At 36.3% G+C, this 23,936-nt stretch overlaps 1 protein-coding gene and 1 long non-coding RNA gene across 3 annotated transcripts in view; one reads left to right on the forward strand and one right to left on the reverse strand.

Annotated features, from left to right (window-relative positions):
• CLYBL (citrate lyase beta like) overlaps window positions 1–5,924 on the forward strand; it is a 347,744-nt gene extending 341,820 nt beyond the window's left edge. Inside the window, exons 8-9 of one of the 2 annotated variants that reach the window (XM_003765767.4) lie at window positions 4,687–4,806; window positions 5,798–5,924. In XM_003765767.4, the coding sequence (XP_003765815.1) occupies window positions 4,687–4,782 (96 nt within the window). In that variant the 3' untranslated portion in view covers window positions 4,783–4,806; window positions 5,798–5,924. Of the gene's footprint in view, window positions 1–4,686; window positions 4,807–5,777 lie in introns of both variants that reach the window. The other variant, XM_023500508.2, reaches the window with a different exon arrangement.
• Window positions 1–23,936, reverse strand: part of LOC116422273 — a 139,556-nt gene that overhangs the window by 59,484 nt on the left and 56,136 nt on the right. Inside the window, exon 3 of the long non-coding RNA XR_004232843.1 lies at window positions 10,429–10,592. This is a non-coding gene — a long non-coding RNA (uncharacterized LOC116422273). The remainder of the gene's footprint in view (window positions 1–10,428; window positions 10,593–23,936) is intronic.

The following is a 23,936-nucleotide window of genomic DNA, read 5'->3' on the forward strand; positions in this document are numbered from 1 at the left end:
TAGGATTTAAGAGTCCTGACACTTACTCTAGTGAGCATTAGCTGTCTATCTTCAATTGTATGTTCTCTATGGAATAGCATATCTGAATTCAGAGGAAGCCATGTCAAAAAGGATTGATTATTGATTTTCCAAGGGTTCTCACAAGTAGGTTAGGTCATAGGTTATGAAAGAGGCATTGGCTATCAAAGGGTCTCAAGAAAGAAGGACCAATGAAGCTAGTATTAGCATGGTTTGCGGCAGACCATGGAATACTGAAAGAGCAGGTGATAGCCTGGCATTAATAAATAAGGAATAATTACATAATTATAGAAGGTTGGAGCAGTAATTAGACAGGGAGGTTTTAGGAAGAAGGTAGATACCAAACCTCAAAAAGAAATTTCTAAGGATTATTGAAATGGAGATTTCACAGATTAGCTAGGTTGAGCCATTAACTAAGAAACTCACCTAGGAAAAAGGCTTAGACAGCTATAGGAAACTACTTCAGCCCTGAAGGAAAATGTGATGGCTGTACTTATACTTTATTTTTAAGTCTGACAGGGAAAATCCTATCTTAGGAATCATAGCAACATTGTCATTGGGATATGCTGTAGATAATGCTCTTAAATGTTAAAGCTCAAGTTATTTTAAAAGAAAATCAATGGAGAAAATATTAGATTAATTTACAGTCATCTGAAATTTCTCTGGTTAACACGAGAAAGGACTGAGCTTTAGAAATACTAGAATAATTTGAGTGTCTTCTCTATGAAAAAGTTATCATCATCATCAAAGATTTAGCTATCAGAAAATAAACAAGATTCTCTCCAAGAAATCAGTAACTTTTCAGGGCTGGAAAGAGTTAAAAAGTAAGTTATTATGAGATTATTACTGAGGCATTAGGGAAAATAAAGCCCAATATTTACTAAGTTCTTTATATAAAATGCTACATAAATATGAACTATTATATACGCATTGTACTCGTCAAAGTGAAATTATATTCCAAAACTTAAATGTTTTCATGGATCCATTATCTCATCAGTGGGGAAACCCCTCCACTGGTGCCTATAGCAATCCACCAAGCACCAAGCACCAATTTCTTTACATAGAAGTAATAGTTGAATTTATGGGAATGAATGAGATTCCTAAGGAATGTAGAAAGAGATGACAAGGGAACAAAAAATGAACTTTTTTCATCACCATTATATCCATTAGCACTTAGTTGTTATTGAATAAAGAAAATCTTAACAGGAATTTACTTTGAATCTTTAGGTTTATTAAGGGTTCTCACCTAAACACATTAAAAACTAAGGAAGCTTCATTATCTAAATGAAATGACAAGTGCTAGACTATGAAATCAACTACCAATCTATACTAATTCACAAAGGGAAATTTCAAATTTTCACCTAAAATCTAAGTAGCTTCTTGCTGTATTATTCTTGCTAATAGAGCTTTGAGATTTGGGAATCACAAAAGTATATTCTAGATTTATACATGAAAGAACCTATAAAAAGAATCAGAGAATAATTGGGGATCTCAGCTAGAGAAGCTGTATATGAGATAAAAAAAATTCTTCAGCCATAAATCTGGAACCTTAAAAATGGTAAGAATGTGGGAGACCATAAAATTAAAAAAAATTAGAATTGCATGCCCCAGATTGAGATAAATAAAGCAAACCAAGTACAACTCATTCTTAGAACAAATTGGGAAATTGACTCCCTGAGTTGAAAAACTACAAGACTATTCCCTTTTTTGATGTGCATATAGAACTCTGACTCATGTTGCAGATTCAGGGAACATGGCATATGCCCAAAGCTGTCATTTCCATTCCGTGTGCATCATTTTGATTTCATGTGCATCTATGCTAATTTCCTTTCTCCAGCCTATTATTTAGGCCGTAGCAGGACAGATGTGCTGTTTTACAGGGCAATAATCCACTTGGTGGGTGGATAACCAGGAGGCCTTTGGTCTTCATCATTTACTTCAATAAGAAAACTAGACTATTGCCTTGTAAAACAGCATGTGTTCCATGCCCTGATTTCACATGTAGCCTAACCTATGGAACATCCTCTGGACTGCCAGCCAAATATATAAATGTTTAGGAGGAAAAGGAGCAGCACGAATGCATCTAAGGGGAAAATATTTTTAATCATAGTTAAAATCAATGATGCAATTTTAAAATGTAAATTAGTCACAGCCATAGGGCCTGACCAAAATTCTGCCCAGACCTGAAAGAAATCATTCAGGGAACAAATTTAAAAACAAGCAGACAAACACACACATAGCCAATCAAAATGAAAAAGTGACCCACAATCTAGTACTTTAGGCTACTGATGCACCATCTCATCAGGTGTATCATTACTAGGACTGGGAAGTATATAAGCACAGCTGGGGAAAATTTCATGAACTGAGTTTTATGGTTTTATGGAGAGGCAGGGTGTTGTGAGGGAAAGAGCACCAGTAGGAGTCAGAAGGTCTGTGTTCAAATTTAAGTTCTATATTCTCTGAGGTTCAGTTTCTTCATTTATAAAACAGGCAGTGCCAGCTTGCCAGTAGGTACTTAACAATATCCTACCTCAGAGAATTGTGATGAGGGAAGTGTCTTAAAAGGAAACTGCAGGCTACTAAAAAGGGAAATTCTTGACCCACCAGAGATGTGTGACCACTGTGCATACAGGAAATGTTTGTCTCTGCCTAATAGTTTCTTCTAAACAACTTACCTTATAAGCATCAATAAATTTTTTCCCATAAATTTCAAAAAATAAATAAATGTGGCTCAAAAATAATCAAAATGAGAGCAGGAAGATACCACGGACCAAAACAATGTGTAGGATCTTAAGATCTTATCTGTATCGTGCTTTTCATTCGGTATGCTTTAGAAACAAAGGAGGAAAAGGAAGGAGGAAAGGAAAAGAGAGAGAAAGGAGGGAGCTGTAAGAAAGGAAGGGCAGAAAGAGGGAAGGAAAGAGAAAGTATTTTGTTAAGAATTAAGCACTATAAATGTGAGCCATTATTTATAGATTGTTGATTTGGTTGTTGGGATTTTTTATTTGTTTGTTGTTGTTGTTGTTTAATGTTTAACTTTTTGTTAGACAACATCATATGCCTCTCAATAGTAAATAAAGAACTGGCGATTAAGAATTGGAATTAAGAAGATGTAATTTCAAATCCAAGCACTGCCCTTTGGCAAGTTACTTCAGTGATCTGTTTAAATGGTTAAGTCTCTAAGAAGATAAATTTCTGGAAAGATGTCAACATAAATTGGAAGATGTCTCTCCCCTATGAGTTCCCTATTCTAGTGATCACAGTTCAAGGCTAGTAAAAATTGCCTTTATTCAAAAAAAAAAGAGCTAACTTTATTATAAAGTCAGGAGCAAGTCTCAAGGATTTTGTACCATTATTTTTGAGACCTTCCTCATGTTGTATTACACTAATCCAATGATCTCACAATTCCCACTAGGAAAAAAGGAAAGGAAGAAGGTGAATCCTAACAAAGATGTCCCTAAAACTAATCAGTGCAACAATATTTTGTGTACTTTACTCTACTGGCTTTACTTTACACATGTACTTTATCATCACAAATCAGCATGTAGAAATCATATATGCAGTCCATCTAGCCCATTCCCACTGCCCATAACCCTCTGAATCCTGAAAGTGAGAAATCTGGAAAGATAAGAGATGAGAAAGAGAAGCTTTTGAGTACAACTGTACACCAAGATATTTGTTTCAGATTCTAATCTAATCTTTGATACAGTATAAAAATAGTTAACTATTTTCTTCTAACAAATTCTTGCCACTAAGTATTTTTAAGGGCAACATCATGGTCCATGATGTTTCAGTAATAGTGTTTTTGTGTCAATAACCTGAATTGTTTCTATTAATTTAACACTTCAGGTTTTTTCTATAAGGTCTTTATAATCATAATTAAATCCTATGGCTTGTTAAGGCTTACAAAATGCTTTTAAATATATTATCTCATGAAATCTTCAACAACATATATATATTATTATTATTATTAAAGAAACTATATGTTCTTTTTTCCATTTTAAAGATGAGGAAACTAAAGTTTAAAGACCCAGTTATGCCCATGGTCTCACAGCTACTATGAGCAGAAGAGGGAAAATTCTGAATCCCAATATCTATTGACTTCAAGTTCTATATTCCTTTCTACCCCACAATCCTTACTAATCACTTAAGTGTACACTGACTCTACATTATGGCTCAAAATAAGTATATTTTCCTCTAATAGTATTTTTAAATGAAACTTTTAAAAGCTAATCAGGTATCAAAAGACAGAATTGTTTTCTAGTTTTTAAGCAAAGATTTTTTTCAAATATATATAGGAAAAATATGAATCAGAGTATGTATTCCTCTGCCATGCAACTGACTTTGAGGATCAATCTACTTTTGATTTATTCTTAATATCAAGAGTTAAACTGTGTGCATGTCTTCCCACACATTGTGATTGGGTGTTTTTCATCTTCTTTAAAACTCTGAACTTCCCTCCCCTTTCTTCCCCCCTTCCCAATCCCTTTGGGAGGAGGGGAATCAATCTTGCCTTTGTTATTTACTTTGGCCTTCTCAAAAGTCTATGTAAGAAAAGTCAGTATGATTCAGGTGGGATCTAATGTTCTTGTTTCACAAGTGTGTGCGGAAAGGAAGCCTATAATTTCCAAGCATTCTTTCAGGAAGTTTGTATTCTCTGTTTTCCAGGGAGCCTTTACTTTCCATGGGAGTATGATAGACATGCCATTACTGAAGCAGGCACAGAACATTGTTACGCTTGCCACAGCCATCAAGAAAAAATGATCTGCTAAAAGAAACTCTCCCCAGGTGGGCGGAACATATACAGTGGGTTTCTTAAAGAGGGACTGTCACACTGGGGACTTGTTAGTATGCCAGATTGGAATATAATTCCATTTAGAGCTCATGTTAGTTTTTTATTTTGGTTAATATATTGGAACTATACCCTAACAGAAAGATGGGCTTTCTTCCCTTTGGCCCCAAACTTAGGGTCTCACAGTTTTTTCCTAGTATGATCTAAACACAGGTTTAAATTTCACTGATCTGTCAAATTGATGGGAAAAAAAACATTTTTAGAGAATACTGAACCTTTTTTCAATCTGATATCTCCCAATCACTCACACTCTGTTAGTAACCGTTTTTCACTTGTTAGAATGAAATCACAAGCAATTCTGGGCCCCAAATGTACACTTTTATAAAATGTGAAATGAAAAGAATCACATCTGCCTAAAAAATAGAGGAAAATCTCAGGGTACTGGGAATAAGTAGATCACTTACTCTTATTTGCTTATAAAAAATATCTTTTTTAAAAACTAAATCTTACGGGTTGGGTTCTAGGTTTAATAATATATATATAGAGAGAGAGAGGAGAGAGAAATGCATGTATACATGAAAGAGACCTTATCCTGTATGAATATTTTGGGTCCCTAGTTACAAATAATTAAAAAATAAATTCAAGAAAACACCAGACTTTCTGATGTCACTTCCCCCCCCCCCCTTTATTTCCCTTTTAAAACTGTTTGCCATTCAGGCTATTTCCCCCCCTGTAAATGTATGGTGGGGACAAGACTCCCTCTGCAATAAACTTGTACTCTGAGAAGACACAATACGGCTGAACTGGTGCATATGGTCTCCAGTCAGATTTGCATCACATTAGAGATACTTCTACAGGTCATATGGGCGGTGTGGTTAACGGGCTTAGTAAAGCTGTTTTGAAGAGGTTAACCCAGCTTGTAGTAAGGGTAAATAAACATAACAACCAGCTATTGTTCTCTATTCAGCATGTACTCTTATATTGAAGGCTAAAGGGTATTGAAGCCGCCGAGGATCAACTTGTGGTTGCCAGAGGACGCCAATGAAGTTTGAAACACCAACAATCAGAGATTTTGTTTCTGTTCCTCATTAAATCATGAGCTTTTGTGTCCAGACTCTGAACGACTGTTCTTTAAGAAATTAACAGAATGGGAAGTTTTAAACTCTGCACCAACCTTTTCATGACCTACACAGCAGCAATGCTGCTGCACTTAGACAAACACCACGGGGAAGGCTGTTCTGTTTATTTAAATTTGTAAATAGAAAACAGTTGTTTTTTAGTTTCATTTTTCCCCAGACCACCCCCTCCTTCTCCCCATGTCCCTTTTGCATATGTCCTATAAGGCCCCTACGACACCTCCCAACCAAGGGCTTCCCTGGTTCTCCCTGTTGAATTGGCTATTTTAATAATTTTCACTCAAAGAGGTTTCTGACAGAAACGAGGATATGAATAAAAGTTGCAAAATGAGCAGAAAGAAAAACATCATGGATTGCAACTACACACTTGTTCACTCACCTCACACAGCTCAAGACAAGAAAGGTGCAAATAGAAAGGATAGGACAGTAGCAAACAGTCAGAACTCTACTGGGAGCTTAGTTCCTAGCAACCAGCCACTGTTCTGAAACTGGGATAGAAAGAGAAAACTTAGAGCATGAGAATGATTCAGCTCCATTAGGAGCTGCTGGTCTTGACCCTTCTGAGAAGCAGGACTTGACTTTCATTTCATTTCACCTACTAGCCAATCTTGAAAGAGCTCACTGGTACCCCATCACCCTTATACTCCTACTTCATCTTAAATTAAGGGTCTGAATAAGAATCTTAAACTGAGGCTATGATTTCCTCAACTCAGGTGGATCAGTAATTCCCATTTGCAGGATCCTGGAAGTGAACGAATAGGAAGCAAAGACTTAAGACTGCTACTGAGGTCTGATCTAGAAAGACCCAAAGGAGTACCCAAGAAGTAACCAAGAATCAAACCAAAGATGGTTGAATTGGGGGGAGGGAACAGGTAGTGGAGAAGGAATAGGAAGCTGACTCAAATACCCATTTTGTCCTACAAACTCAGAATACACACTTATGTCATACCATGTGGTAATGTGATATCTGTTTTGGAATTGGTAAGAATTGCTTCGGACATGTATTAATTGTAACTTTGGACACTGTTGGACTCAGTTTCTCATCTTGTAAAATGAAGGAGCTAAATGTGATGTTTTCTAAGATTCCCTTTCAGCTCTAAATCTATGATCTTATGAAGTCTCACAAGAGCATCTCAAGTTTTGTGCATCTATTGTGGACCCTGGCTCTTAGCAAAACTTTGGAGGTAGCCCTGTATGAGACAGAACTGGATTTGAAGATCTGAATTTGACTTTTTTCTGGCTGCTTATTAGCTATATGACTTTGGGCAAGTCATATCACTTCCATGAGCCACATTCCCCTCAAATAATATTAATAATAATAAATAGCAGCTACGATTTACATAGTGCTTGGGGTTTACAAAGCATTTTACAAGCATCTCATTTATTCTTCCCAACAACCCAGGAAAACTGATGCTATTTTTATCCCCATTTTACAGATGAGGAAACTGAAGAATTCAGATTGGGTGACTTGCAGAGTCACACAGCCAGTAAATGTCTGAGGTCAGATTTGCTCTCACCTCTTTCTGACTCCACATTCAGTGCCCTATTCACTGTGCTACCGGCGTGCCAGGGGATTCAAATAAAATACATCTAAGACCCCTTCCTGCTTTACATCCTACAAAAGATTTTAGTGTGCCCCTACTAAAGTACTTCCAGAAAGAAGACAATAACCTACCTAAACAGCTACTACCATTACCTAATCTAACCATCATAAGGAGATCATAATGATGATCCAAAGGAATGAGATGCCTTATGGTGATACCCATCTCTCCAAGAGACTGAACTTTTTGTTCAGATATAAAGTCATTCTTATGTGAACTTTCAGCTGATCACTGCCAAGCTGAGATATGCTATGGTTTGCAATGACACTACTAGAGCCTCTTTTTCTTAGGGGCCATAAGTATATGGACCTCTGAATAGGCAAATATTTGAGCAAACTTTCTAGAAAAGCCAGGAGAGTGGAACTGGCCAAGTATACCAGTATCACAGAAAAGGATGGGTTTACAGGCTAGGAGAATCTTGAGTTGCACTTTCTTCAAATTGAATCAACATAACAGGGTGATATGGTGGAAAGATTATCAAGATTGGTTGGATTCTTTTCTCCACTAAGTAATATCTGAGTGACTTTATATAACTCCTCTTTATGTCTTTGGGTCCCAGTTCCCTCATCAGTAAGATGATGGTGATGACAAATGTAGGTTCCTTCCAGACCTAAAACCTATGATGCTATGACACTGAAATCTCCAGAAAGGGTTAGAATACACATCTCACTTATAATTCTGTGGTCACTTTCTATAGACGGATAAGAGATGGGTCCCATCAGAGCCTTTTAAGATTGTGACCAGATGATTTAACAAAATGTCCAAAACCTAAGACAATCCTTTCTTAGTATTTTAGGAAAGAACTTGAACCCTTTCAGGAAAAGAAAATGTATTGTGGCAGGCTGTCCCCCTTGGTGCAACAATTTCCAGTTTCTTGGGTGATAGGAAGACAAAAGACACTCAGGGAATTCACTACCATCTTTCCACCCTTAACATTTTGTTGCTATTCTGGGCATAGGAGTGCATCTGGAAAAAGAATGGGGGGGAACCAGTGAGAAACAAACTGTATCTTTAACGTGCCTGACAGAAATTAATACCTTCTATGTGACAATAAAGTCTTCACCCAAGTCCTCAGAGCCAAGTAATGTATTCTAAGAGTAAGACCTTGAGGCTAATCTGATTAATTAAAGACTATACCTGTTTATATTTTGTGTAGCTCATCATAACCCTCCTTTGCATATCACTCCCCCTCCCCATTATTAATTCTTGGGTGACTAAATTATGGGTAACACTATTAAAACATTATCAGAACTAATGAGAAACAATTACTTAGAAAATGAGCTGGGACAAGATTGAGTTGAGGACGTTGGTGGTGATCACCATAGATTAGTTTAATAAATCATCAGGTGCGGTGCAAGGCGGACTGTATATATTCAAAGCCCTGTCACAGGAAAATGAAAATGAGATTTTTTTTTGCATAATTTTTTCATTAATCTCAATAGGACCCGTGTGGTGTAGATTGTTTTATTCCCCTAATACCTTGCCTGAGGGGGGGTTCCCAATAATGTCTTCATTGTTTTACTGAGGTCTTAATGACAATCTGTGACAACCTCATTTTATTGTATGGAGGATTATATCAATACAATCATGTATTATTGAAATGATGTGAAGAAGGGTACTCTAGCATGTCCACTCCAGACTCGGAAGTTACAAAGTTCCCAGGGAATTGAAAACACTCAAATCAAATGCACTTCTTATTTCCAAATATTAAATATAAAGGCCAAGAAACTACTGTCCTGTCATTGGAAATTTCTGGCAAACTCTGCCAAAAGATGGTGTTCCCTCTATATAAATGGTATTAAGATGCTCTTCCTCTAGGGCACTGAAATGTCCTCATTTCTGACTCTGATTTGCATTTGACAGTAACATTGTTTCATGATATATTTTGCTTGGTAAAAAGAAAAGACTGACACTCTTTAAACTATATATACATATGGTAGTATTATTAACACCCTATGAATTCATATTAATTTTGTTGGGGAAATTGACCTTTGATGTTTTGGATGTTGGATTTTTTTTTTAACATTTCCATAAGAGGGAAAAATGAGTTTCATGTTCTTTTCATAATAAGGAAAATCTGCTTTTATAGGCTCAGTTTACCTTAGGATGCTTGAAATGTTTTCCATTTTTTATTCCTTTTCCCCCTAGTGCTAGGAAGGCAATTGATGAAACAAAACAGATTATAAGATTAACAGCAGGATTTTGTGCATATTAATGCTAGCAAGGGGCACCTAATGGGTTTGTAATTGCAGATCTTGTGCTCTGGATTGGGGACTATAGTCCTTCCACAGCAAAGACCCCCCTGTGAGGTTTTCACATTGGAACTTAGGGGAAAAGTGAGGGGGAAAAAAAAGTAATTACCAGACCACAACATTTAAATGTTAAAGCCCTTATTCTTTCTTTCAGCATTCAATTGAGGGGGGGTGGGGGCGGGAATAGAGTGAAGAACAGGAAAAATGGAAAATAAATTACTTTCAAATAAGTAGGTTAGCACCTGAATGGTGAAGTGGTATGGTTAGGCCCCTTATGTATTTTTGTGGGGCTTTTTGTTGCTGCTCTTTCTTTTAATTCTACCGAATATTTGGCAACGAATTTCCTAACCAATCACCTACATTGATCAGTGATGAAATTTAAGTGATCGATCAGTGAGAAGGGACCGGAATTATCCATATCTGACTTTTTTTTTAATTTAAAAAAATTAAGAAATTAAGAAAAAAACCCATTATCGAATACGCAAGTCTGTGGTCCGCTGGAACACTTCGCGATATCTTTTGAAGATTTATTTGGGCACTACCCCAGGTACTACGATATACGAGTTTGTCGATTTCTTTGTCAAAAAAAAGTAGAGGGAGAGCACAAAACTTTGTCCAGTGCAGCGTACCTTGAGTCCCCGACGTGCCTAGTGCAGTGCATTCTAGGTGGCTGGGTGCTCCCCGCGACTGACGGGCGCACCGCCAGGCCTGCGATGGGCTCGTGGGCTCCCAGATGGTTGCGCTGATCCGTCCACGTCTCCCTCCGGGATCGCCCAGTTGTCCCTCCGCCGAGCTGCAGTGGAGGGAAGACCAGTTTGTGGGGAACTGCTTAGAAGTTTTCCCTTTTAGGCCCCGGGGAGCGCGTGTACGTGACCCCACCCGAAGAAACTTGCAAATGGGTCCGGGAATCCGGCCAGGGAGTGTAATAATGAAAATCTTTAAACTCCGACGGACCTCTCTCTCTCTGCCCCCTTCCACCCAAGGCTAGCAGCCTCTTCTCGCCAAAGCCACGAAAGCTGTCGTCCTTCCGTCTTCTCGGGGGAAGAACGTGGGAGGGCCCTAGGTCACCCCTTCCCCAGTCCAGGGAACCGTTTTCACGCCTCTGCCAGCCCGGCTCCCCCTCCCACTAGGTCCTTGCAGATTGACGAACTCCTGGATGTATTTTTTAAGGAAACCAAATCCTCCACACTGAGTTTGAGTTCAACGGGTTAGGTGCGCCAGGATGCGTGCTCCTCAGACGGGGACAAGATCGCCTCTCGGCGCTGCCCACGTCGGGTCCCCATCCGTTCTCCCCAGTGTGCTCAAAGTGTAGGATAGAATTTCCTCTTGGATTTATTGAACAACTCCCCGGGCGGAATATGGGATAGAAGAGAAGGTAGGTTGGACGCTCCAGAGGAGCAGGGCCAAGATGCCCCCGTTGACAGGAAGAACAGGCTTAAGGGCCCTTCTTTGTTTGACCCTCACGGGAGCCCCGAACTCTTCCAGAGCTTGGGTTCTGCTTCCCAAACCCAGTCGTGCGCACAGCTGTTCCTCTTGAGGCTCCATGTGGCCCTTCACACCCGTGCAAGCAACAAGCACTCCCTCCCCCCGGGATCCCAAACATCATGGGCCTGAGGACCCACCAGGACACGTGTGCGACCCTGTGCGCACCCCTTCCTTTGAGCTTCTGGATCCCAGGCTCCCGACAGACTTTAGGGTTTTTTGTTTGTTTGTTTGTTTGTTTTATTTGTTTGGGTGTTTTCTTCTGCGTGGGGCAGGGGATGTCTTTTTTGGGGGGAGGAAAGGGGAGGAAAAACACCTGCTTCCCTCCACCCGGCCGTAAGAATTGGGTTCAGGAGGTAAACGGGCACGAAATAGAGAGATATCGAGGCTACCACGACCGCTGCCCGTTCCCTGGTTGGCTGCCCTGTGTCTGTGTGTCTGTCGCACTGTCTGACTGTAATGGTGGCAGATCAAAGGCTGTCCCGTGTCCCTGCGGAGCCCGGGACAATCCCGCGCCTTTGTGCGCTGTTGCTAGGAGCCCAGGAAACTAAAAGAAAGTGTCAGGAGCATGTTAATCAGACTCGTTACAGTGTAACAATAACGTCTCTCTCCGATCTCCCAGGCTCCCAATCACCCCTCAACACACCCCGCACACATGGAGCGTCCGGACACCTGCGCGGGGGACCCTGGATGCCCCTGCTTGGAAAATACTGCGGCGAGCAGCTTTCACTTGGTGTCCCCCTCACCACTCACGCCGACGGGTGCCCAAATGGCCCTTCGTGCTTTCACATATGCCCTATTTTTCTTCTTCGGCATCACCTTACTCCTAAACCCACTCGGTCAACTGAGCACCTTTTCCTAGCATTTCTTTCTCACTTCCATTGAAGGAATTATCTGTCTCTTATTTCTAGAATCTTAGGAGGCATGTTCTCTTGCCTTATTTCCACAATTGTTTTTCTGGGATGTCAAATCTGTATTTGTTGGAACCAGACATCTATCTTAGGTGAATTCGAGGTAATGATTTTTGCCATTCCTATTTATAAATATGAATCCTTTTCTTATTTGAAGTAGAAGAGACAAAAAACCATTGTTAGAAAGGATTTTTTTTCCAAGTGAAGATTCTGCAGTTATTTCCTTTTTTAAAAAATTAATTAATTAATTAATTGATTTATTTTTTTATTTAATAGTCTTTTATTTACAGGTTATATGTATGGGTAACTTCACAGCATTAACAATTGCCAAACCTCTTGTTCCAATTTTTCACCTCTTACCCCCCCACCCCCTCCCCAGATGGCAGGATGACCAGTAGATGTTAAATATATTAAAATATAAATTAGATACACAATAAGTATACATGACCAAACCGTTATTTTGCTGTACAAAAAGAATCAGACTCTGAAATATTATACAATTAGCTTGTGGAGGAAATCAAAAATGCATGTGGGCATAAATATAGGGATTGGGAATTCAATGTAATGGTTTTTAGTCATCTCCCAGAGTTCTTTCTCTGGGCGTAGCTGGTTCAGTTCATTACTGCTCCATTGGAAATGATTTGGTTGATCTCATTGCTGAGGATGGCCAGGTCCATCAGAACTGGTCATCATATAGTATTGTTGTTGAAGTATATAATGGTCTCCTGGTCCTCTGCAGTAATTTCCATTACATACACACACACACAAACTCTCAAAATCATTTTGTTCTAGTTGTTTGTTCTTTTAAAATTAAATTGGGCTTATGTGAAATTAAAGCCAAAAATTAGGTAAAGAGTAAAAAAATATTTCAAATGATAAAACAAAAAATTTAGTTGAATGCCAAGTGAAATACAAATAGCCATGTAAAAATATGACAATAAGCAGTCTACTAAGTATTGATATGTTCCATTCAGAGTGTATGTTAAGGAACTAAAGGGATTTGCAAAAACTAGACACTGTTTCCTTTTTTTTTTCCCTTTAATATTCTGAATGGTGACTCAAGTTTTTCAGTCACTTTCCACACAAACTTCTTTCCTTGAAGTTAGTAAAAGAAAAAAAAAGCGGGCCTAATTTTGCCATGTTTTAGGAAACTGAGTGTCCAAAGATCTGATGAGGGTTGGATTCATTCAGGTCTTTAAATTATATTTTCAGATTCTCAGATTTTAGGATAAAACACTCAATTCTGGACCACACTTTTCTCACTGAGCTTTGTATATAGTATTGTAATCACATTCCCAGAGTTCACAGCAGAATATGGTGGCCAATTCAAATAGCTTTTAACAAGAACTCAGTGAATGATAAGCTTCTGGGGATAGAAGCTGCTAAACTAGATAAAACCTTGCTCAGTCAATTTGTGGGTCCCTTATAGCCCTCAGAAGAAATAGAAAGTCTTATTCCCCAGTCCTACCAATAATTTCTAACTTGGCTCAAATGAAATACTATTATATGTTGGGGGGTTTTAATTTACATTCCTTCTGTAGCTGATACATGCATCTTTCTCACAAGGCTAAGTACATGAATATCCCGACAATATGCCACTTCATCATTCACTTTATACACATTAGCACATACGGTGAAACTATCATTTTCTGGAACAAATTTTTGCTTTTCTTTGTATCTCTAACATGTAGCAAATTCCCTAGAACACAGTAAGTGCTTAACAAAATGCTTGTTGACTTAAAAGATCATCTGACTGATAATGACATTATTAAATATAAGTTCCACTGATCTATACCAGTGATATCAAACTCAGTGGAGGCCACCAATCCATACATAAACACCTCTGCTTGTTGACTTAATTTTAAAATGTAATATTACATAAGTTATAGAGCATTTTTATTTATTTTGTTAAATATCCCAACTACATTTTAATGTGGTTCAGGCTACTGGAGAATGCTGTGTGGGCTGCGAAAGTTTGTCACTTCTTATTTATATGTCAAATAACAAGATTTTTTTTTTCATTCAGTTGAATTCAATGTCATGTAAACTTAGCTATATAAACAAGATTAAATAGAAAAGAGAATATCTTGTTTGGAAAAGTGTTTTAGGAGCTACTTTAAATTGTTATATTTAATAAAATTTAGAGAATTATATTAGTGTAAAATTAACTTAGCTCTTTTGAGCTTAATGGAAGAAAGTAAAACAAAGTTAATGATTTGGCTGGATGCTCTCCTTCACATGTTTTGGGAGAAACATGCCACCCTCTCTGGCACAGAAAAAGAGAAAAGCTTCCTTCTCTCTTGAATTATCCCCAGCTACCAGAAGCCTATTTAGCTCCCTCCAAAGGAGCTTTACAACACTTCTTCAAAGTTGGCATAACAAACCTCCTGCCAAGCAACATACCAATAGCCTCCATGCCAGTGGCAGGATTGGTATTCATGTGGAATTGCCAGAGATGCCTTGATCTAGTCCTCTTTCTGGAAATAAGCCCTGAAGTTGGAATAAGAAGATCTGGGTTCAGGTTTCAGGACTGTCCTGATTTGTTATATCCTTTAGGAATATTGAAAAATCTCTCTGGGCTTCAATTTCCCCCTTTAGATGTAAAGAAGGGTGTTATTCTTACTTAGATGATCTCATTAAAATCCCTTCAGGGCTAAGGATCTATGAATCTCACATAGCAACTAAAAACAATTCTCCCCAAACACTCCTCCATCCTGTAAAGCAAAGGCTGTCAAGATTTATCTTCAGTCCATTTAAGATGCAGGTATCATTTGACCAACAGTGTGACAGATGCATTTAGCAATTAATTAACTGTGAACTGAACATCTGTAAAAATTACTCCAGTTTATTATCTTCCATGATTCAGCATTCAACAACTATTTATTAATTGCCAGTGGAACACTTAGTATTTGGTCAGACTTTGAAGAAGTCAAGGTTATACACTGCATCTCAATCCATAACCTTTTTTTTTTTATTTTTGTCCTGCCAGTGGACTTTAATGACTGAGAGAGAATGAGACAGATTACTTTGTGCAACTTTGTCTCACTGAAATCCAATTCACTGCACATGCTTAACCTATATTAGATTGCTTCCTGTCTAAATAGAGAAGGAGAAAAACTTGGAATACAAGATTTTGCAAAGATGAATGTTGAAAACTATCTTTGCATTTATTTGGAAAAATAAAAAGGTATTTTTTAAAATAAAATAACTGTTGACAGTATAAAACACCTGAAATTATACCTGCTAAAACAGATCCAGAAACTCTATAAACACAATTGTAAAATACTCTATATACAAATAAAATCATACTTAAGTAATTGAGGAATATTAATTGTTCATGAGTAGACAAAGCCATCACAATAAAAATGACAATTTTATCTTAAATAAAAAAGAAATCCAATTTACAAACAAATCAAGACACCACCATTGATGTTATTGGTCCTCTTAGAAAACTCAAGAACAACAATTAATTGCCTCCTATGTGCAATATTTTGGATAACCATTAGGAGAGACACAAATAAGATACAATTCCTACCCTCAATATCCTTAAAACTATTAAATCAGAGGTCTATTCTAATGGGTTAAAATAAATCTTTCCCAATAAGTTTTTGGATACTTTTGATAAGGAATGGATTATTTCAGATATTGACCACAAAAAATACTCAGTACATAGTACCTTTTTTTAAGTACTTTATTGATTCCAGGTTCTCCTTGCCTTAATTTTCCTTGAACCACATGCTTGAGGAATCCCCTAATTAAAAGAGATATGGGCTGCAATGTAACACTTGGATGATATATATAATATATTCATCACAGAGTAGAATACTTATTAAATTAATATAATAAAAAGTAAACATACTATCAATCTCAACCTACCTTAAACTCAATTTTTATCCCTTTCCCAGCTTTGTGATTCTGTATTTATAGATGTGTTTGTATACATATATGTATATACTTCACATTCCTATTTGTATTCATGAATACATTTTTTAAAGACTAGATCTCTGAGTCATTGGTATAGGAAACTCCAATAAGTTTTCTTGTTGGATAACCCTCAACCAGTATATATGTCTGCTTTGCAGCTCATAGTCTTAAGAGAACTGTCTCTAAACTTTAAGAGACTTGTCCAGTCACACAGGAGGAATCAAAACTAGTACTTGACCTCTGGTCTTTCTGGTTTCAAGATCATCTCTGTATCTACTTAATCATGCTGCCTCTTACAATTTGTTGTTGTTGTTCTGTTGTTTCAGTCATGTCTGACTCTTCAGGATCCCATTTGGGGTTTTCTTGGCAAAAATACTGGAGTGGTTTGTCAGTTCCTTCTCCATCCCATTTTACAGATGAGGAACCCGAGGTTAAACAGGATTAAGTGACTTGGCCAAGGTTACACATCTAGTAAGTGTTTGAGGCCAGATTTGAACTCAGGAAGATGAATCTCACTCTGTGCTATCCACTGTGCCACCTACAGACTTATAACTCAATGAATCAATCAACAAGTATTTATTAAGTAGATACTATGATCCAGGCTCTAGGTACTAGGATACAAAGACAAAAACAAAATAATCACTGCCACCATGGTGCCTACATTCTAACATTAAAAATAGCATGTATATGTGTATAGACATGTAAATATATATGCATATTGTATGTATATATGTACATATACATATATACACACAAAATATATTCATAGTAAAGAAAAGGTTATTTGGGGAGGTCAAAGAAAGAGCTGGGGAGATCTCAAAAGGCATCATGTAGGAGGTGGTATTTGAACTGACTTTGAAGGAAACTAGTAATTGTAAAATTCAAAAGGGAGAATAAGAAGACCTTCCCTCCCTCCCTCCCTCCTCCTCCTCCTTTTCCTTCTCCTTTTCCTTTTTTCTTCCTCCATCTTCCTTCTCCTCTCCTTCCTCCTCTTCTTCCTCCTCATCTTATGACAGACCAGAACAACAGCCTATGTGAAATCACAGAGTTATGAGACAGAATGTTGTATATGAGAAACATCCAGGAGAACTGTTTTACGGGATTATAGAGTTCGTGAAAAGAGAGCATGTTAAATAAGCTTTGAAAGGCAGGCTGGAGGTTGTAAAGAGTTTAAATGTCAAGCAGTGGAATTTGTATTTGATGCTAGAAGTAATAGGAAGTCACTGGAGCCTTTCCAGCTGAAGAGTGACAAGGGCAGACCTGGGCTAACTGAATAGCCTTCTGGAAAGTTATGTGGAATGCAGACTGAAGAAGGGAGAGATGCTAAAAGAATAAAAGGTCAAGAATCTCAAGGGAAATAAAGAAAGAGAAAAGTGAGGGGACTTGCTTTACCAGACCTCAAACTATAACATAAAACAAGCAGTCATCTGAATAATTTTTTATTGCTTAAATCAATTGCTACTGGTTGGAATAGAGTAAATACACAACATACCAAAGAAAATGAAACTACTGTCCTGCTGTCTCGTAAACTGAATGACTAGCTATTGGGACAATAACTAGCTATATGACAAAATTGCTGGGAAAACTGGACAGCAATCTGGTAGAAATTAGGTATAGACCACCACCTCACACCATTACAATAATGGGGGCCAAAGGGATATATGGCATAAATATAAAAGGTCACATAATAGACAAATCAGAAGAGTAAGAAAGAAATTCCTTTCAAAACTATGAATAAGGGAAGAGTTTATGACCAAACAAGAGAGAGAGAAGATCACACAGAAGATAATATGGGCAATTTGATTATCTAAAATTTAAAAGGTATTGCACAAACAATTTAAAAGATATTGCACAAGCAAGTTACCTGGAAATGGGAGAGAGGGAAATCTTTACAGCAAGTTCTCTGGTAACAGTTTCATTTCCAAAATATATGAGAAACTCAAATTTGTAAAAGTAAGAGGCATTCAGGAGATCATTATATACTTCAACAACGATACTATATGATGATCAATTCTGATGGACCAAATCAGTTCCAATGGAGCAGTAATGAACTGAACCAGCTACACTCAGCGAAAGAACTCTGGGAGATGACTAAGAACCATTACATTGAATTCCCAATCCCTATATTTTTGCCTGCCTGCATTTTGGATTTCCTTCACAGACTAATGGTACAGTATTTCAGAATCCAATTCTTTTTGTATAGCAAAATAACAGTTTGGTCATGTATACTTATTTTGTATTTAATTTCTATTTTAATATATTTAACATGTATTGGTCATCCTGCCATCTAGGGGAGGGGGTGGGGGGAAGGAGGGGAAAAATTGGAACAAAAGGTTTGGCAATTGTCAATGCTGTAAAATTACCCAAGCATATAACTTGTAAATAAAAAGCTATTAAAAATAATAATGATGATGATGCTAACCCCCCAAAAAAGTAAGAGGCATTCCTTACAATTTGTTGTTGTTGTTCTGTTGTTTCAGTCATGTCTGACTCTTCAAGATCCCAATTGGGGTTTTCTTGGCAAAAATACTGGAGTGGTTTGTCATTTCCTTCTCCAACCCATTTGACAGATGAGGAAACTGAGGTTAAACAGGATTAAGTGACTTAGCCAAAGTTACCCAGCTAGTTAAGTGTTTGAGGTTAACTAGAAGAACAGGGAGTTTTCAAGCAAAGGAATCTAAATTATTTATATTTAAATGAAAAAAATGCTCCATAATCACTAGTAATTAGGGATATGAAAACTACAAAAATTGTAAGGTTCTTACATTCATTCATCAGACTGAAAAAGTTGATAAACTAGAAGGTAACAAATCATAGAAGGGCTGCAGAAAAAGAAGCACATTGATGCACTTCTGGCAAAGAATGCAATTTGTGTTTATGACCCCAAAATTACAAAACTTTGCATACTTTTTTATCTAATAATATTATCACTAAGTATAAGCCCAAAAGAAATCAAATTAAAAGGAAACTGATCCATCCATGCAAAAATACTTATCACTATTTTGTGGTGGCAAAGAACTGGAAACTAAAAGGGTAACCTTCAATTAAAGAATGATTGCACAAATTTCAGTATATGAATGTAATGGAATATTATTGTATTATAGGAAATAATAAAAAGGATAATTTCAGAGGAATCTGGGGAAAGTTGTATGAACCACAGCAAAACAAAGTGAACAGAACAAGTAGAATAATTTATACAGTAACAACTAAAAAAAAAAAAAAAACACTGGAAACAATTTGGCAGAAACTAGATAAAGACCAAGATCTCACACCACATACAAAGAAAAGTTCAGAATGGATACATGATTTATACATAAAAAATAAGACCATAAGCAAACTAAGAGAGCATGGAAAAAATTACCTATCAGATCTGTACATTAAAGAAGAGTTCATCATCAACTGTCTTTACCCTTTGATCAACAGTATCTTTACTGGGTCTATATCCCAAAGAGATCATAAAAAAGGGGAAAGGACTCAGATGTGCAGAAATTTTTGTTGCAGTTCTTTTTGTAGTAGTAGGAACTGGAAACTGAGTGGATGCCTATCAATTGGAGGATGGCTGAATAAGTTATGGTATATGAATGTTTTGGAATATTATTGTTATATAAGAAATGATCAGCCGAATAATTTTCGAAAGGCCTGAAGAGACTTACATGAACTGATACTAAGTGAAGTAAGTAGAACCAAGAGAACATTGTACATGGCAACAAGATTATGTGATGATCAACTATGATGGACTCGGCTCTTTTCAATAATTCAATAATTCCAATAGACTTGTGCAATTGCTGTTAATTCTTAAAAAAAACAGTGATACAGGTTATTAAAACCACCATTAAATCAAAAAACAAAACAAAGAACAAATAACTAACAGTGGTTATAAGCAAAAAGTTTCTATATGAGGAGAAAAACTAGACACATGTGCCAAGTCCCCTCTAGTAGAAGACTCAAGGACATGGTAGCATATATTTCAATTATTATATCAACAGCTATGCAGTGAGCAATAGACCTGACAATGGAGGGGTAAGAGCAATAACGAGATAAGTTTCATTCATAGCAGAACTTCATGACCAGAACACAGGTACTACAAGTGCTTATCACCAATTGGTACTGGTATAAAACAATTCTGAGATTTACTGTGCCTGAGTTCATCCAGAGAGTGAGCTTCAAAGGATTGTTATTATACTAAGCTCAGGACAAAGCTTGTTTGCTGAACCTTAGCTCTGGAAAACAGAATGTCTCTTAACAGTAAAAAGAAAAGAATAAAAAAAAAGATGGGTGGTCTTGGCATGGGCATCATGACACGATAAACAAAACCAAAATTAAAAGGAAAGCAGGAAACAGGAAGGGAGGATTTTGACACAAATTTTTCTGAAAAAAGATATCAAATATATGGAGAATTGAATCAGTTTTTAAAGACTCATTTGAAATTTGGTTTCTACAGAAGATACTGCATTCTTGGCCACCCTTTCCAGTACTAAATATATCATCTTTCAGTCCCTCCAGTGCGATGGACTAAGAAGAAGAGTTCACTTCTTTTTCCCTTAATATTCTCTTTCATATTGTCCCCTACAATTATTTTCCTGGCATACTTTTTGTAAATGTCTTCCATACTGCAATATATGAATCCCATGTTTGATGAAAATATATTTCCTGATGCCTTTGGGTACACAATAAACTAATTTCATTTTTTAAAAAAAGCCATTTTCCAATTTATAAATGATTAAAGGATAGGCAGTTTTCAAGAGAAGATATCAGAGCCATCAATAGTCATTGAAAATGCTCTAAATCACTAATAATTAGAATTAAGTTAAATTTTAAAACAAGTTTTAGTTACCACTTTATACAAATCAGATTGGCTAAGATGACAGAAAAATAAAATGCTAGAGGGGATGTGAGAAAATTGGCATACTACTGTATTTTGTTGATGCCATGAACCTATTTGACCATTCTAGAGAACAATTTGGAACTATGTCCAAAAGGCTATAGTTATGCATACTCATTCACCCCAAAAAGATAAAAAAGGGAAAAGAACCCATTTATGCAAAAATATTTATAACAATTCTTTTAATGATAATGAATTAAAAATTGAGGGTATACTCATCAATTGGATAAAGGACCAATGAGTTGTGGTTTATGATTGTTTATAATGGAATGTTATTATTCTATAAGAAATGAACAAGGAGTTGATTTCAAAAATCCTATCAAGATTTGTATGAACTGATGTAAAGTGAAATGAGCAGAAGCAGAAGAATATATCATAATAATAATCAGCTGTGATAATGATAATCATCTTAGTTACTCTGATTAATACAATGAGCCATACAGTTCCAAAAGATTCATAATAAAAAATGCTGTATAGTTTCAGAGAGAGAGAATTGATGAAGGCTGAGTGAAGATTTAAGCATTTTTTTTCATTTTCTCTATTGTTTTTGTTTTTTTATTACATGGATAATGTGAAAATATGTTTTGTAGGTCTTCATTTATATAATGGTATCATATTTTTGTCTTCTCAGTGGGTAGGGAAGGGAGTGAAGGAAGGGAAAGAATTTGAAACCAAAAATAAAAAATAAAAATAAAGCAAATTTGAAAAACTTGAGAATCTTGAGCAATGCAATCTCTAAACATGATTCAAGAGACTGGCAAAAAAACATGCTAATCCACCTCCTGACAGAAATGTTGGGGTGCAGGATGCTATACACACACACACACATTATCAATTGAGGAATTTGTTTTACTTGATTTTGCATATTTGTTACAAAAGTTTTCATCCCATTCTCCCTTCTCCCCCACATGGATGGAAGATGAGGTAGGAGAAAGGGGAAATAGATTTTTAAAAATAACAAAAGTAACAAAGATAACATATAGGAAAACTGTGCAAAACTTTTCACTATCAAACCTAAATCACCTTCCCATTTGTGTATCCATATTTTGCAAGTCTGGAATAGTATAAAATACACTGGCCCGGTAATTAGAAGACCAGGTATCTTAGGTCAACATCTATTTATTGTATGTCCCTAAGCAAATCACACTAACATCTTGCTGCTTAAGTTTCCTTATCTGTTATTTATTGTTCAATCGTTTCTGTAAAATGGGGATAACACCTACACTGCTTACTTCACAGGTTTGTTGTGAGGAAAGGGATCTCAAAGTCTTACAGTGCTATAGAAAAGAGTTACTATTATTAGGTTATAATCTGCCTGAAGCCACTTTATAACACCTAATTTACTGTGGATATGACAGGAGGAATTTATTAAGCCCTTTATAAGATGAATACACATCTTTATAATCTTATTTAATACTTTACACATCTAATATAATACTTGTGCATCAAAATGTCAATTATCTGCGGTTACTCAATAAGCAAAATAGCAAAAATAACTTTTGTTTTTCCTAATTGGTCCACATTTGATTGTGTTGCCTTGATGTAAATGTAATTATTATAGTAGTTCTATCAACTAGGATTTTTTCCCATAAGAATATACAGGGTGAGATATGAATGATAATTTTTTTAATTTAATTTCTATCTTAATGATGGATAATTTAGTGTGGAGAAACGAGATCATTTGGGATGTAGGGTATTTGTAGAAACATGTTTCATAAATCCAATGCTTAGCACAATACCTAATGCCAATAGATAGAAAAACTAACATGTAGTATTAATAAATAGACTTTGAATAAATAAACTTTAGGGTTATAAACTTTTTCTTTCTTATTTATTTTTAGTTAAATATTTTTATATTGCTTAATTATTATTGCTTAATAATAATATTGCTATTTCTTAATAATAATAATAATAATAATGAAAGGTTTTAATAAGACTTAATTGGGTCATTTTAAAGAATATGATAAAATATACATTTCTCATAAAAATATTTTTAAGTATCTGAGATTTCAAATTAGAAACTATATTCCTGAAATTTTTCAAGATAAAATACTTTTAGAATGGGTACCAAGTGAGCCAGTCACTAATTATACATTCACTTAGCTGGAAATAGACACATTTAAAAGGTAGGTAGTTCAAAAGCCACCAAATGGTCTTTTTTCCTCACTCCTCAAAGTCCTTGAGTCTTAGATCAGTCTTTAGAAAAGAGAGCTTCTTTCACATAAGCCCCACTGCAACATTAATAAGGTCAGTGATGATTTGGGGACCAGTACCTTCATTTTGAAATTTTACCTTTCTTCATTCTTTTCTTTGCATGAAACAAAGAAAAAAGTCCCTTTAAGAATTTTTATGTAATCTCCATAGATTCTGATTTGCTGACCCTTAGGACATAGTATAAAACTTTTCTCTTAAATTTAACATTCCCCATTGGGCAATACTCAGACTGCTCTTTTTTACGGATAATTTAAGCTGCTGAATTTAATTTAATTATAGTATTTTACACCTACTCTCAGAAGTCTAAAATCATGCATATATCTAAGTAACTTAAATAACATTTAGAATTTCAGAAGTAACTTTTTCATTATAGTGTTACTTAATTTGTTTATCCATATTGCCTAATAATGCTTCTTGAGTCATCAGCAGGACAAAAGTCAAGATGACTAGTGATAGCCTGCACCATGGTGTCTTCAATGCCTTTCCAAACTCTCAGGCACCTTCATGTTCTCATCTCCCCACTCCATTCAGGGAAAGTCTTCACATTCTGGAAGTAGACACTCCCCTAACTCACTTTTCTTAATCCATTGATTTTTTGATTCTGGCATTGTGCTCAATATTGTTATCTTTTTTTTTTTTGACTCCTTTACCTTCCTCACAACTTGATATTCAGACCATAACCTAGGTTTTATCTTAATAGTGTTATTTCTTAGATGAATTCCCC

The sequence above is a fragment of the Sarcophilus harrisii genome, chromosome 3 (genome assembly GCF_902635505.1).
Source record: "Sarcophilus harrisii chromosome 3, mSarHar1.11, whole genome shotgun sequence".
NCBI classification, from domain to species: Eukaryota; Metazoa; Chordata; class Mammalia; order Dasyuromorphia; family Dasyuridae; genus Sarcophilus; species Sarcophilus harrisii.